This window comes from Gallus gallus, chromosome 1, assembly GCF_016699485.2.
Source record: "Gallus gallus isolate bGalGal1 chromosome 1, bGalGal1.mat.broiler.GRCg7b, whole genome shotgun sequence".
NCBI lineage: Eukaryota > Metazoa > Chordata > Aves > Galliformes > Phasianidae > Gallus > Gallus gallus.
In genome coordinates this window covers 137,795,949-137,811,740 of record NC_052532.1, presented here as the reverse complement: position 1 = coordinate 137,811,740, position 15,792 = coordinate 137,795,949, and the positions used below count along the sequence as shown (strand labels likewise).

General features: G+C 35.1%; 1 protein-coding gene across 3 annotated transcripts in view; it reads left to right on the top strand.

Annotated features, from left to right (window-relative positions):
* Positions 1-15,792, top strand: part of ATP11A (ATPase phospholipid transporting 11A) — a 120,856-nt gene that overhangs the window by 88,365 nt on the left and 16,699 nt on the right. For all 3 annotated transcript variants that reach the window (XM_040662546.2, XM_040662539.2, XM_046906768.1), the window contains exons 13-24: positions 1,263-1,436; positions 2,639-2,802; positions 3,071-3,142; positions 4,840-4,913; positions 5,152-5,255; positions 7,140-7,321; positions 8,028-8,279; positions 10,656-10,830; positions 11,532-11,634; positions 11,979-12,124; positions 13,113-13,172; positions 13,955-14,082. In XM_040662546.2, coding sequence (XP_040518480.1) covers positions 1,263-1,436; positions 2,639-2,802; positions 3,071-3,142; positions 4,840-4,913; positions 5,152-5,255; positions 7,140-7,321; positions 8,028-8,279; positions 10,656-10,830; positions 11,532-11,634; positions 11,979-12,124; positions 13,113-13,172; positions 13,955-14,082 — 1,634 coding nt within the window. The remainder of the gene's footprint in view (positions 1-1,262; positions 1,437-2,638; positions 2,803-3,070; positions 3,143-4,839; positions 4,914-5,151; positions 5,256-7,139; positions 7,322-8,027; positions 8,280-10,655; positions 10,831-11,531; positions 11,635-11,978; positions 12,125-13,112; positions 13,173-13,954; positions 14,083-15,792) is intronic.

The window sequence follows — 15,792 nt, the reverse complement described above, 5'->3', positions numbered from 1 at the left end:
AGAGGTCCTGTTCATCTTCAAGTATTCTGTGATTGTTGTGTAAAATAATTGAGTACTACTACATTTAAGCACAATCACAAGAATGAGACTCATCAGTACCTGGTATATCTTTACAAATACAATGAGCTTGGTTCTGCTTCCACATTTTCAAAAGGTATTGAATCTCATATTTCTAATGAAGGTGTTGAATGTTAATCATTATTGATGCTTGTGGTAAATTTTGTTAGTGATATACATACTTTATTCCTTTTTTTTTTTTTTTTTCTGGAAAGAATGTTGCACACTGAATGAATATAAGAGCTTTGCTTCGTAGCACTTTGTATCTTGTATAGATATAATATGAAATCTGAATATAGCAGTTTAGATGAGAGAAAACTGAATCCTGTCCACCTTGAACAACATGAAGTACGAGTGTTGTCTCTGCAGATAAGAAACCCGTCGAAAATCTGGAAGATTACCTTTTCAGATCAGTGAATATTAGGAAAGTTAATCTTGGAGGAAAGTTCAAATAATAACTTCTGATTACTGAAAGAAAATGTAGTTGTTTTGTTTGAAGTATTTGCTAAATATTGAGGTTATTTAAACAATCTGATGAATACTAAATAATTGCCCTACTGTCATTGTTTAAATCCAAAATTGAGCTTAGGTAGATATATCTGTTACAGTTCACTTTTCAGTTCTGTTTTTGCTGTTGTTAGCCTTTAATGCTTTGTCTCATCGTAGAAGAAAATGAATTAAAAGTTCAATTTTGGGACAGAAAAATTATTTTCAGGGCAGTAACAATGCTCTTGCATATAACTGTATGCGATAGTCCAGACTCTTCATTTACACGAAATTCATTGCAGTGGGCAATTCTGACACTGGCTCAAGTACTGTTCTAAAAGTAACTGATCTGAATCCAGGTTATGTACATTAAATAATCATCCCTGCCAAATGGAATCCGTGGTACATTTTGTTTCCATAAATATCTGTTTTGCAACAAGTGTGACATTAAAAACCAAAAAGGAGCTTAAGAGAAGAGTGAAAGTAGGTTAAATATTATTACAGGTTATATCAGGCAGAAGTAATGGTGCTTTGCTGGTACTCTTGTGAGATAAAATCTTTTAGTAGAACATGTATCCAAAAAAGGATTTTTTGTCTTCTTTTTCTGAAAGAGCTTAGGTTAAGGAAGGTGTAGCCCAGTAATAATTTCACTTATGTGAAGAGAACTTGGAAGATCTCTGCTCATATTCTTGCTGTTTTTAATTTCTGTCCATTTGCAGATTGAGTATGTCTTCACAGATAAAACAGGAACCTTAACTGAGAACAACATGGAATTTGTAGAATGTTGCATTGAAGGACATGTTTATATACCGCATGTTATTTGCAATGGCCAAATTCTCCATGATTGTACAGGCATTGATATGATAGATTCTTCCCCAGGAGGAAGTGGAAAGGTATGGTGACTCTTTCTAGGTCTATGTTTTTCACAGTGAAATGTGAAAATTGAATTATGCTGATGAAGGGAATTGTAGAACTATAAGATCCTTGAATTTTGGTAAGCGAAGTACATATCTGCAGGAAATGCATGACAGCATAAACACTTTCCTAGTTAAAGTAAGATTTAGATACTTAATCAGTTGTTTCCCAACTTAATAAAGCTGTAAGACTGAGTTAAATAAAACCCCAAAATACAGAACTTTCTCTGGTTAAGAGCTAAAGATGTGCTATAGCTGGTTTCTATTTTACATTGTCTACAATAAGGAAATCAAGGCAGAAAACTCTTGCAGGGGAAAAGTGAGTGTTCAGTGCATACATTCAGTCATCGCTGAGTGAAGGTGGCCATAGGATGGCTTATGGTTAAAACTGATTTACTTTTAAATGTGACATAATGTAGTCACATCTGAAACATATTACACATGGCATGTACCCACTTTGGCTTTTTTCTGTGAAAAGCACAGGAGGTTACTTGAAAGTTGAGGCGACTTCATGTCAGTAGCTGAGCATTGTGTAAATGGGCAGGATAACTTGACAGTATATTTTAAAATATATATCAATACAATCTCAGATCATACTTTGTCCATACCCTTCATTGCGGCAATATAAGGTCTCTTAACATATGTAATTGTAAATCAGCAGCCTTGTAATTTTCACTTATCTAAACGTGTTCCCAGAGTAGCTGTGTTTTTGTCTTGGAATCACATTGACACAGACACAGATAAGGTTCAGTTACAAAGATAGAGTTAGAACACAGCCAGTTATCCATTAAATACGTAGAAATCTCTTTCTGCTGTGGCTCTTGAACCAGAAAGAAGAAATGGATAAGCTGCTATTGCCAAACCACCTGAAACTTTATAGAAGTTGTTGGTTCCAGCTGCCAAAATGTGCACACTCCTTTTATGGAGATGCACACTGGAGTTCTTTTACATGTCAGCAATTTACAACTTCCATGACAGTGTTAGTACTATTAACCAGCTGCGTGGCCACCACAGGTATAGGCTTGGGTCCCTTTAAAGGGCAGGTGACATACAGGACTGCCTGCATGTGTTAATAGTAATAATCAGTGACATTGCTAACCTCCTAAAGGAAAAGAATAATAATTCAAAGGAATATTTGAAAGAGATGACACATAATGACAGTAATTTCTTTTATTTATTAGGAGAGAGAGGAGCTATTTTTCCGAGCTCTTTGTCTTTGCCACACTGTTCAGGTAAAAGATGATGACAGTGTGGATGGATTGAAGAAGAGCCAGCTCTCAAGAAGATCTCGCATATATATATCGTCATCACCTGATGAAGTTGCTTTAGTTGAAGGAATACAGAGGTATGGACATGACCAGATATTGTAATTTTTTAATCTGGAGAATTAATCACTGAAGTTCATAGTTGTTTTCAGCACAAAAAGCCTAACAACAAACATCAAATCACCTATTGCTGATGATTTTCTTAATATGCAGTCGTGATTATTCATATTCATGAGCTAAAAACAATTGTTTTTCTCAGAATCTCAATCTTAAATCTGTCTGACATGTTAAACTGGATAATTACACATTTCTTGTATGGATTCTCCTAGTGTGTGTTTCATTTTACAGGCTTGGTTACACCTATCTATGCCTGAAGGACAATTATATGGAGATCTTAAATCGGGAAAATAACAGAGAGAAGTGAGTGCTTAAAATACAACAAAATGTGTCTGAGGAAAGGAATTTTTAATGATATGTTTAAGAATTCATTCTCTCCGTATATACTAATTTTATATTCAGGAAAGCCACAAACTACATTTTAGTAAGAGTAGGAGTGCTTTACTAATATTTGTAATTTTAAGTACACCCCATAGTTTTATATTTTTGCTTAGTCCATTAATTTGACAACATATACAATAAGAAAAATGAAAATAACAACAAAAGTGTGACATGGCGGTTCATAACCTAACCTAATAGCTACTAATAATTTTAGGAACCATGGATATTTTTCTTTTGTTGTATGGTAATGATTTCTTAACAGAAAACGGTACTTGCCCAAATCACAGTTCATAGGCATAGGCCTGATCCAGCTTTTAGAAACTGCTCTTTTATTGAAATGACCATTGTAGTCCTGCACAGATTTGAATTCCAGGCTGTTGTAAGGACTTGTAACTGAATGAACTAATTAACCACCGGATCACTTTTATAAGCAAAATATTTATATATATATGTGTGTGTCTGTTAGTTGACAGCTGGCTGAACGTGGGCCAGCAGTGTAGCCAAGAAGGCCATTGACATCCTGGCTTATCAGAAATAGAACTGACATTGTTCAGTCTGGAGGAGAGGAGGCTCAGGGGTGACCTTATCATCACACTCTACAACCACATGAAAGGAAGTTGTGGTGAGGTGGGAGTCAGCTTCTTTTCCTGGGTAACAGTGATAAGACAAGAGGAATTGATGGCCTCAGGTTGCACCAGAGGAAGTTCAGGTTGGATGTTAAGAAAAAAATTTTCTCAGAAATCAGAGTGATGAGGCATTGGCACAGGCTGCCCTGGGAGGTGATGCAGTCACTGTCCCTGGAGGTGTTCAGGAGCTGTGTGGTTGTGTCACTGAGGGATGTGGTCAGTGGGCTTGGTGGGGATGGGTTAGTGGTTGCATTAGATAATCTTGGTGGTTGTTTCCAACCTAAAGGATTCTATTATTCTGTATGAATCCTGAAGAGAGTGGAAATAATGATAAAATTTATATTTGTGCTGGAAAAGACAGTAAATGATTAATGTATACAGACTAATGAATGATGTAAAGACAGCACAACAGGAGCTTGTGTTCATTTTTCCTCCTAGGGAAAAAGGAAGATAGAATCAAATCAAATCATAAAAGCAATGATCAATATAATACTGGTAAAAAAGAAGTGTTTTTTTTTTTCATTTGATTAAATTGTCAGACTACACTTGAAGAAAAATTCTGAAATTAGGTTGGCACTTTTAGTAATGGTCAGAATTAGTAGAATATTAATACAAGACAAGTTCTAACACTATGCCTATGTACACACTATTACTAGTGGGTTAGTTACTCTTTAAGCAGTATAGTGTTCTACTACAAGGTTCCTAATCTTTTGCTAAAATAAATTATACTGAATGTTACCAGGGACTGGATACCGAAGAAGATCACAGAACCTTATGCAGACAGATTCTGTTTCAAGTAGTTAGGAGCTGAATTTCCCCCTCGCAATTATTGTTTGCAACCTGTTATTTCATTCTGTAGTCGTTTCATATTTCATACTACTTAATATAACCTTCCATGTTAGGTGCAATTTTATTCCATATGCTCAAGCTGAAATAACCAGTTTAGGCTTTATGAAAAAGCAGAGTTGTTTAAAAAATACTCTTTCTTTTCAGGTTTGAATTATTAGAGGTTTTGAGTTTTGATTCTGTAAGACGACGTATGAGTGTAATTGTCAAATCTTCAACAGGTAGGACTACCATGTTCTGTTTCCTGTTAGGTGTATTTATCTCACTTAAATTTATTTCGAGTTTATCAGAGTGTTGATCATCCATGGCCTGTGTGCCTTTCTTTATAAGAACAGGGAACGGATACCAGCATGCATGCAAATGTTATTAAAACTATTGAAAGAAATATTTTTGAAAGGCTTATTAGTTTGGATAAAGGTATTTCTCGCCAATTCGAATTACATATGCTTTTTCTTTTAGGTGATATATTTCTGTTTTGCAAGGGAGCAGATTCTTCCATATTTCCTAGAGTTAAGGAAGGCAAAATTGACCAAATACGATCCAGAGTTGAACGTAACGCAGTGGTAAGATTCCAGTGGGCATTAAACTTCTATTGAACTGTTCATGTACTGTCAGTGTCAAAACCTTTCTCCTGACCTCCTGACTGATACTCTTAAGAGATTTGTCTTCCCAGGCGTTCTATACCAAAGTATACATAGGCAGTACATATAGCAATCTGTGTTAGTCCTTTATTTGAGGTTTTCCTCTGTCTTATCTTCCAAATAGCAGTTCTGGTGTGACAGGATGCAGTAGGTGTGTTATACCAGGGGCCGTCAATTAACATTTTAGAATGTCGTTTTAACAACTGCAGAAATTTGAATTAATTTTTGAATGAAACAAAGTGAAACTTCACTGAAAACCTCATTTGTTTTTTCAGTCTTCAGCCTTATTAATTTTGATTTCCTGCTTTTGCTTTATGAGCTCTGAAAAGAGAAAAGCTATTAGAGCACAATTTAGCAATAAATATAGTTCTTAAGGGGAAACAGTGTGGCGGTCATCCTTCTACTGATGTTTTTGCTTGCTTAAAATGAATTATGAGCTGTTTGACCATCTTTAGAAGAAATTCAGAACTTGGTTTTACTGAAATAGTAACACAAGAACTGTATGAAAGTGGCACTGAGGGATATGGTTATTGGGCATTGTGGGGATGGCCTGGTGGTTGGACTAGATGATCTTAGAGGTCTTTTCCAACCTTACTGATTCCATGATTCTACTTGGAATTTTGAATATTGAATTTTGGTGTATGTCAAAAAATACATAAAACTCATTGCATTGAAATGTTACTGCTAGCCTTACAAATAGGGTAAAATTTACTGGTATCCAGTATGCAAACTGAAAACAAAGTACTATTGCAGATATATGAAAAATACATGCAGCATTATTTGGTTTTGTTATGAAGAAAAACTTCAAAACTATTGGCCAAAGTGTTTTATTAAGCTTTGCTATACAAAAGTGTTGCCTTATAACTAGAAGTGAAGGAGGCTAATGAAGCTGAAAGAAGTGTTCGTGTGTCATAGCAATCCAATGTCTATCAGCAGAGAAATCCGTCTGTCTCTTCACTCTAGATAATTGGATATAGCACTGATACATTCAGCTTCTGCATACAGAAGATTCTGAAAGAAGATATAGGCAGACAGCTGGCATCTGCCCTCATCAGAAGTTAGTCATGAAAATTTTTTGAATTCTTCTCCTTCCATTTGTAATAAGGAACTATACAAAGACCTACAAGATCAATATTTATTAAGAAAAAACACCAGTTAAATGGTGTTAGGAGAAGTAACATATTTGAGATTGCAAAACTTCCTTTTTTGTTATGGCAGCTTTTTTTCCCTTACACAGTCTATATACTCCCTTTTTTACATATCACCCTATCCAAAAGTTTGATCTGGTCTGAAACACCCACAACTGAATTCTAGTTTTCACATAACTGAAATGACACAGTGGATTTTCACTTTCAGCCCTTACTGTGATGTGTTGTTCCTGTCCTTGTCCCTTTTCCTGCTGTAACACAGCATCAAAATCAGATTCTGCACAGCTACTATTTATATCGTTATTTTTTCTGACTCATCCTTCCTCTTATAAAGATAGGAAAGGAGAGCTTCAGCGTGACCATCTTTTCCCTGGTAATCCCATACATATAGTTGGGTGGCTGGGCTGTTTCTCGTCTTGAGGACTAAAGTTCATCCCTCAGGTTGTAACTGCTTCCAGGGCAGCATGGAATCAAGCTGACCCTTGTTATCTACTTTATATTAGCCTATACTCACTTGGCTATAAAAGTAAGCGGTTGAACTCTTCATGTTAGTAGTAAAATCATTCAGATTTTTCAAATATTACAGTGTAAACGGCAGCAGGAAATCTAGGAAGAGATTTATGAAATGCATATTGTTTCTTCTGATCACTTTCTTTAGGAGGGACTGCGAACGCTGTGTGTTGCGTATAAAAAGCTCACAGCCGAAGAGTACAGCAATGCACAGAAGATGCTTCAAAATGCAAAGTTGGCCCTCCAGGACCGAGAAAAGAAATTGGCAGAAGTGTACGAGAAGATAGAAAGAGATTTTATTTTACTTGGTGCTACAGCTGTTGAAGATCGGTTAGTACTTTTTCTTACGCTGTGTTTAGAGATGTTTCCTTAGTCGAGTGTTTATAAGTAAGGAAATGCCTGCTAGTGGAAACTGTGGAAAGCTCCCTTGTAATTCTTTATCAGAGATACACCTCTATTTGAATGAAGTGTATGCCTTTATCTTATTATAGTTAGACGTGGTAACTTTATAATTACTTAATTTAGTAAGAACGGGTGAACATGCAAAGATCAGTGTGTTCAAGCAATTTACATGCAGTTAGTGTGATACCTTACGGAGCAAACCGTAGGGAAAAGCTCTGGAAGAAATAACTGTGACATGGAAGTTGAGGAAATAAATGAAGAATCTTTACTATGTCTTAAATTAAAAACTGTCTATTAAAAATGGGAGGTGACTTTAATAATTCAGTATACTTCATTATTTGATGTTGTTAACTGAAAGCACTAGAAGTGTTTTAAGTGAAGTACTTGTCTGGGGAATGAAGCATCATGTCCTTTTGGCTGTATAAACAAAAGATGAAACTTTGAGGATTTAGAAAGTGTCAAAATAAATCACTGATAATGTTCTGTTCCCCTGAGCATTTTAGATTCACACCTTGGGGAAAATTCTTGAATCTGATATCTTTTATTGAATACTTTTATTATTTCTTAATGAAAAGCTCTTCATTTCCCATTTCCAAGTAATCCATGAATATCCGTTGTCTGTTGACTTCCACAGGCTACAAGAAAAAGCTGCTGACACAATTGAAGCACTCCAGAAAGCTGGAATTAAAGTTTGGGTTCTAACAGGAGACAAAATGGAGACTGCTGCAGCTACTTGCTATGCTTGCAAGCTGTTCCGGAGAAATACACAAATACTTGAGCTAACCACAAAGAAAATTGAGGAGCAGAGTTTACATGATGTGCTTTTTGACCTAAGCAAAACTGTCCTAAGACACAGTGGCAGCTTAACCAGGGATAGCTTGTCAGGGTAAGAAAAAAGTTGAATTTTCAAACCAAGAGTGCATTTCTGTGCATTTCATAAATAATTAAATTGATCCAATAACTTAAGGCTACCATTGTACTGCTTCGGTTTCTGTTAGTGTGAATTATTGTGCAGCAACTAAGTTTACTCTATATAGATTTAATTTTTTACGGTCATGGTTGACTCTCTGTCTCATTACAGGTGCTGCTTTACTGTTTAAAATACTGCAAAAATATTGATTATTGGTATAACTGATAGTAACGTACTGTTTCTAACTTCTAAAAAGGAAGCAGGCATGATTTATTTCTGTAATCAGAAATACTGTATGATATGACTTTATTGATAAAACTGAGTCCTCAGGAAGCTCTGCTATGTTGACCCTACTGCAAAATTTTGAGGGAAGATTGTGCTGTATTTACAGACAGGTGACAGTCAACAGCACAGTACCGAGCCTTCTTTGTGCATAAAAACACTTAAAGTGCCCTAAAGAGAATGGTAAACTGTACAGAAAACATAGAGTTCTGTGTTTTTTGAGTGTCAAAGGGAAGAGAGGAATTGTGTGCGGAAATGATTTTCATGAAACATAGCATGAAAGAAGATAGAAAATGGCATTAAAAAGCAAAAACATTGGTATAATATGAAATAAGTTAGGCTACTTGAAGCTTATCAGCATACACACATTAAATAGTCTTTTATGAAACCTCTTTTCATATCCTGTACATACATAGAAATTAGACTCAAAAGCATCCATATCATCATGAAAAGTTATTAGCCTTTGAGATGAAATGGTATGTATTTGCTTTGTTTTTAATACAGAACCAGTTAGCAAGTTCATTTTATATGCATTTGAATCATAATAAATTTGTAGTAAAGCAGCAGCAAGCTAGTGTGTGTTTGTGATACTTTAACAGAGAGGTTCTAAAACTCTTAGCCTTACGGCTTGAAACTCAGGGCCAGAATATTTGTGTATTCAGTTAAATATGTCTCTTACATTTCTTATTCAGAAATAACTTACTGATTATCTCTGTACCATCCGTTCCACTTTCAGCTTATATTCTGCAAGTTGTACAAGTTACATTTCGTTGTTTAACTCCTTGTGCAATACCCATTTGCCATACATAAAAACTCATCAGAATCTCCTATGTTTGGCTCCAGAGGCAGAGAACGTGCAAAGATATTAATAGCAAGATTTTACGTAGCTGTTCAAAATCAAATTGAAGACCTTTCACTGCAATATGTCTAACAATCAGTACATTGTCTAGACTTCAAAGTAATATATTTTTATTAGATGTTGTGTTATACTAATGGTGCTGCCCTATTTGTTTCAATGGTAACAAAGTGCTGGAAGATATCTGTAACCTAATTTAAAATATCGTCTGCAGTACTTTACATTATTTGCCAAAAATAGCTTATGTTTTAGTAGGGAAGATGGAGTTGCTTAAAATATGATAAAGACTATTAATAGATGCAGTGTTTTTCATTGGTCACGGTGAAATCATTTGCTGAAAACCCACACAGAGTAGTATTACCTTGCAGCACTGAGACTAGAGCACAAATGAAAGGGAGTGTATGTTTATATAGCGCTCACTGGTGGGCTTGAGCCTGAGGCTACTATGTAATTTTGGCAAGTGAAAAGGAGCTCTGAAATGATTAGGATGCTGCAGAAGTCTGTAGTGCAGCACTCGGCGTACAGCATCTCCCCCTATTGTTCAGTGTGTTTTTCTGTGCTAAACTGTGCTTCGTGCAACCATGGCTACACTTCTAGCAATGCCTGAATTAGCTACCTTAAAGTTTACCCAGGTCTGCTTGTATCAGACTTAGTCACTGTACTAAATGCAAAGTGTACATCCTGCAAATGAAAACAGTGGCCTTAACTCTTCAGGTCAGCTCTTCAGTGTTGCCTTCAAAGCATGGCTTAAAGGTGCTTTAAAATCTTTAAACGTAGACCTTTGAAAAACAATGCCATTTTTCTCATCAAAATAGATTGTGGAGCACCTGAAGCCTTTCTTTTTAACTTTCTTCTCTGTCTTATGCAATACTGCTGTTCTTTCTGCAATCAGTATACCTTGCAGCAGTTGGTGAAGTCCTTTCAGACCAACTCATCCTCACTGTTGAAGTCACTGAGGTTTCAGATGGCTGTAATAAAATGGGTGAAGCACTGAATGTGTTCAACATAAGTTCAAATTTTAGAATGTCATAAATAGCAGTCCTATACAAGGAATTTCATTTCAAAATGTATTAATTATGGACTATACTCATTAATTTTTCATTTGTTAATTTTCACAAAAAAAAATTAATTTTGGCAATAGTTATTATTGCCAAAATTAAAATACGTCTGAGAATTTTACAGTGACTCTTAGTTTATATTTTATCCCTGAACAGACTTTCTACCGATATGCAAGATTATGGTTTAATTATTGATGGAGCAGCTTTGTCATTAATAATGAAACCAAGACAAGATGGGAGCTCTGGTAACTACAGAGAGCTCTTTCTTGAAATTTGCAGGAACTGCAGTGCAGTGTTATGCTGTCGAATGGCACCTCTGCAAAAAGCACAGGTTGGTATTTCATTTCTGGTATATGTAAATATTGAAAGTTAAAACTTTGTTCGGTTTATAATAACTTGCAATGTTAACATTTACATTACATTGCCCTACATTAGTATCTACTAACATGGAAAAAGCAGTAAAAAAAAAAAAAAGAGCAGGGGAAATTTCTACTGGCAAGCAATTTAGATAATGGTATGCTAAAATGGCACCCAACTGCACGCCTGCATTTGATTTATGTACATATTGTGCTAATTTTATTGTTGGTACGTGCTGATAAATTGACATATTTAATGAATGGAACTAATTTCTTCCTCCTAATGTAACAAGCCTTGAATTGTCTACTAACTGTTGATGCTACAAGAACCTGGGTTATTTATTATTGAGGAGCGATACTAATTTTTTAGTTTAATATAAATGGGAAACCACAAAGGAAGAATCCAGATAGAAAAGCATGTGTTACATAAGTACTTGCAGACTACTCAATACTAATTTTTATCAAATATATTTTTTTTATGTTCGTAGGAAAAAAATTTAATACAAAGACCCTCCTATGATCTTAATGCCTTGTTGTTGGATTGGATAACAGTGCTTTTGTGTCCTTTCAGAAAGTTTCTTACACAGCTGTATTGGTCATTTTTATTTAACTGTACACACATGCATAATTACCAGCCCATTGTAGACAAGAGTTTTTAACACTAATTTTTTTCCAGATTGTAAAATTGATTAAGCTGTCAAAGGAGCACCCTATCACATTAGCAATCGGTGATGGAGCCAATGATGTCAGTATGATTCTAGAAGCACATGTTGGTATAGGTAAGTGTGCTTTTTAGGAAAAAAAAAACAACAAAACTTCTTAAAAACAGGTGATCTCAATCAGATTCTGGTTTTTATAGGCATTTTTTAGTACATTTACCTTGGGAATTTTATGAGGTACACTGGTGATTTCATAGAATCATAGAATCACCAAGGTTGGAAAAGACGCACAGGTTCACCCAGTCCAACCATCCACCCATCAATTCACGCATCAATCCACCCATTCTAGAATATCAATATCATAGCATTATTTTTCAGTTTTTCAAATAATTGTGTCTTTCAAATAGCTCTTCCATTATTAAACAGCTCCATCTCTTTTTTTTTTTTTTTTTTTTTTTTTAAAGGAATCATTGGCAAAGAAGGTCGTCAAGCAGCAAGAAACAGTGACTATGCAATACCTAAGTTTAAACATTTGAAAAAAATGTTGCTTGTTCACGGGCATTTCTATTACGTTAGGATATCTGAACTTGTGCAATACTTCTTTTATAAGGTAGGAGAATGCTTATTGTAGTTATCTCAATTTCAAAAATTCACTTGGCAATATCAGTATATATGATGTATAATGTATACATATAATATACAACGTAGTGCATATAGTAGTCAGTGGTACAAAAAAAGCAATAATTCCATAAAGAGATTTTCCTGACTGACAACTGCAAAGTTGAAATAGGATTATTGTTGTTAGCCAGGTCATGAAGGGCAATATCTTTTATATAACTGTATTTTGTAATCTAGGTATGATTCAATGTGAAATTTGCCTTTCTCTCTCACAGATTCCAACGTAGACTGTTCTATATATTTTCATTAACTTCTGGATTTTCTCTACAGTGCGCTTTTAAATCAAGCTGCAAGTAGTAGCTGAGAACTAAATTTATATTAGTTTCTAAATTCATTGGAGTAGTTTGAATGGAGGAAATGTATAATTTGCATTCTCTTTTTTAGACAGTTTTATTAGGTCTAAATGTTGGGATCCAGTCAAAGTTCTTTCGGTAAGCAGTGGAACATTATAGAAAGTAACCATCAGAGGATTATTCAAGGTATTATTGTTTGACTATATGTATGGCTAGGGGAGGATGAAGTTTAGGGTCTCAGGTAGAAACATCTTAAAAACTACTTTGCTGGAAACTCCTAAGCAGAAGACAAATATCCTTCCTTACCACAACTTGTGTTCTCCTGTGGATTGCATTTTGTTTTCCCTTCACTGAGCTGTGCTCCTGGATCACAGATTAATGAATCTGCCCTGGGATTTTGAAACTGTAATCCTATAAATTTTCTGTCTGAATATTTTAAGTATTTTTCTTAGTAGTACTACTGGTGAGATGGTGTTGGTATATAGTGTATACAGTTCTTTCTATTGTTACCGCAGTGTTTACTGCATTTATAACTAATATTATAAAACTGTAATATGAGTAGCTTTAGCACTGAACAGCACATGTATTAGTGCTTGTATTTCACTTCTGTGTCCTTTTATTTTTCAGAATGTCTGCTTCATTTTTCCTCAGTTTTTATATCAGTTCTTCTGTGGGTTTTCACAACAGGTCAGTTATTTTTTTTCCTCGCTGCCAAATTTTCTCTTTGTCATTTGTTAAACAAATGGAGCCTTTGAAACTGTACCTGTCCAGGTGATAAAATTTCTAGGTTAGTTTGCACACTGTAGAAAGAGGAACATTACTTCTGCGTTGTATGATTTTTAGTGGCAACTGAAATTACAGAAATTAATGTGATGAATTATCATAAAAACAATATTATTTTTAAAGTTAAAAAAAAAAGACAAGAAAACAAAGACATTGTGAGTGTTTGTTATTAAAGCATTTGTTGGTGAAAATTAGGTTGTAAGATTTCCTAGTTCTTAAGTACAAAGTACAATTCTGAATCAAAAAGGGGTACATGACAGCAATTTTTAAGGCATAAAAGACCAACAAGTAGGTTTTGCATAATTAAAGAACCCTTCTTATTTAATGTAATAAGTTTAAGTTGTAGTTACAGTGCTGATCCGTATATGGAAAAATAGTTCAGAGAGGTGAAGAAACAACGATAATATTGGGCTGTTTCTTTGTACAGCTTATTTCAGTCACCTGCAGCTGAAGAATCTCTGGAATACTTCCCCCCTCTTTTAGTTGATCTTTTCTCCTCCAGATGAATGAAGTACAAGGGCACAGTTATGACTTAAATCAGTAAGCAGCTGTTATGGGTTATGTGCCTCCTTTGTTAAGAGTTTTACTTATGTTTTCTGAAGAAGTGGACTCACACATTTTAAATCAAGTGCAGTGCAGTGGATTGTTTTAAAATTATAACTCATTGTGTTCTTTTCCATCTACAGCCTTTGTATGATACTGCGTATCTAACACTGTACAATATCAGCTTCACTTCCCTTCCTATCCTCTTGTACAGTCTAATGGAACAACATGTCAGTGCAGACACACTCAAGAGAGAGCCTTCCCTGTACAGGTAAACTTAATACATTAGTCCCCAAAGTTTGACTGTTCAGTTGTGGAATCTTTCCATGTTATAACCGAAGTCTTCAGGATTTCCGTACCACGAGGCACAATAGAGCATCATGTACACTGCAATATAGGTGTTGAAAACCACATGCACGGCACGTAAACTGCTGCAGCACACATGTATTTTAACATGAATATTTACATACTGCAGGTCAATCCATTCATTTGCTACATTAGTGAGAGAATAATAGAAATTATTGTTCTACAAATCAAATTATGATTTAATTTGGTTCTGTTTATTTCCTCCAACCATGAGGAATAGATTTTTTTATAATTAAGAGGAGTCATAGCATATACATTTTTACACTATTTTGAAAGAAAAGGAGACTTTTTAGTGTGTTGTATCATAGGTTATATTCTGTATTGTGTCCAAGATTGTCCTCTGCATATTGTTTACTCCCTTCTGGGCATTAAAACCGTGTCTGTTACAGATTCTTAGTCACTTGAAATGCACTCCCTGCCAATAAACTGCATGTAATTATCTAAATCTTCCAGAAACACTGCCAGTTTTTTATTGCTGTGGCTGTAAAACCAGTATTTTAGAGATTTTAGGGAGTGGTAACAGTAGGAAATCAAAGTGCAAGAATTGCTGGAGAAAAGTAATAGATGGCCAAAAGGTGATGCTGTTTAAGTGTGAAATACAAGAGGAATACACGATACTGCTGTTGAAACCAAAACCCCCTATTTTTCTTTTCTCTTTTATATTTTAAATGTTCTCAGTTTAGAAACGGTCATTCAGAAGATCTTTCATTTTGTTTTTTGAAAATTAACAGGTTATCTGGTCAAAAACAGGTATTTTGATGTCTTACAGGGTCTATGGCCAAGCTGTTTTGGGCATAGCACAGTTGTTCAGGCCAGATAAGGCTAGAGGTAGCCATATATGGTTTTGGACCATATAATTCTAATCTACTGTGTTAGCATACGGTGACAAATGAATTAATCTAGTTATCAGATATGGCTTTTAAACATTTGTGGTGAAAGTGTTGGTTAATAGTATTGCTAGCTATTATGTGAGATGCCTGTAATTCTGGGTTTTCATGTATCTGTTTTATTTATATATCAAAAGTATGCTCTGATGTGTCTTATGGTAAATGACAAGTTGACGTATAGTCTTTCTCTGTGCAAGAACTAATTTGTACTATTTAAGCTTTTCTGCAGTAACAAAATAAACAGCAGTGAACATTTCTATTTTTGCCCAATCCATGTAATTTTCATGGGAAAGCATCTAAGAAATTTGCAATTTGACCTGAAGGTTCACCCTAATTGCAAAATCATTCTTTTGCACGTTCCACATAAAATTAGTATTTTGATTTGTTGCAACATTCTATGTAAAAGTACCCAAGGGGAAGCAAAGCAAAGTCTCCAGAGACCTCTAGTGCAATCCAGGCTGGATTGTCAGATGCACAGCAGATACTGTAAAAAAATGATACCTCCCATAAAAAAATAAATAAATAAAATAATGGAAAAGTAAACGGGTGCAGCCCAAGGGGGTTTACCATACAGTTGGAATAAGCAAACTACAGGCAGCAGTTTAAAGGGTTCAGTAAAAAATGAATCAAACAAATGAAGAAGAGAGATATTCAGGAAGGATTTGGGTGTGGAGTGACAGACAGTTGTCATATGGAGAGGTGACAGTTTTCATGAGATCTCTTAAAGT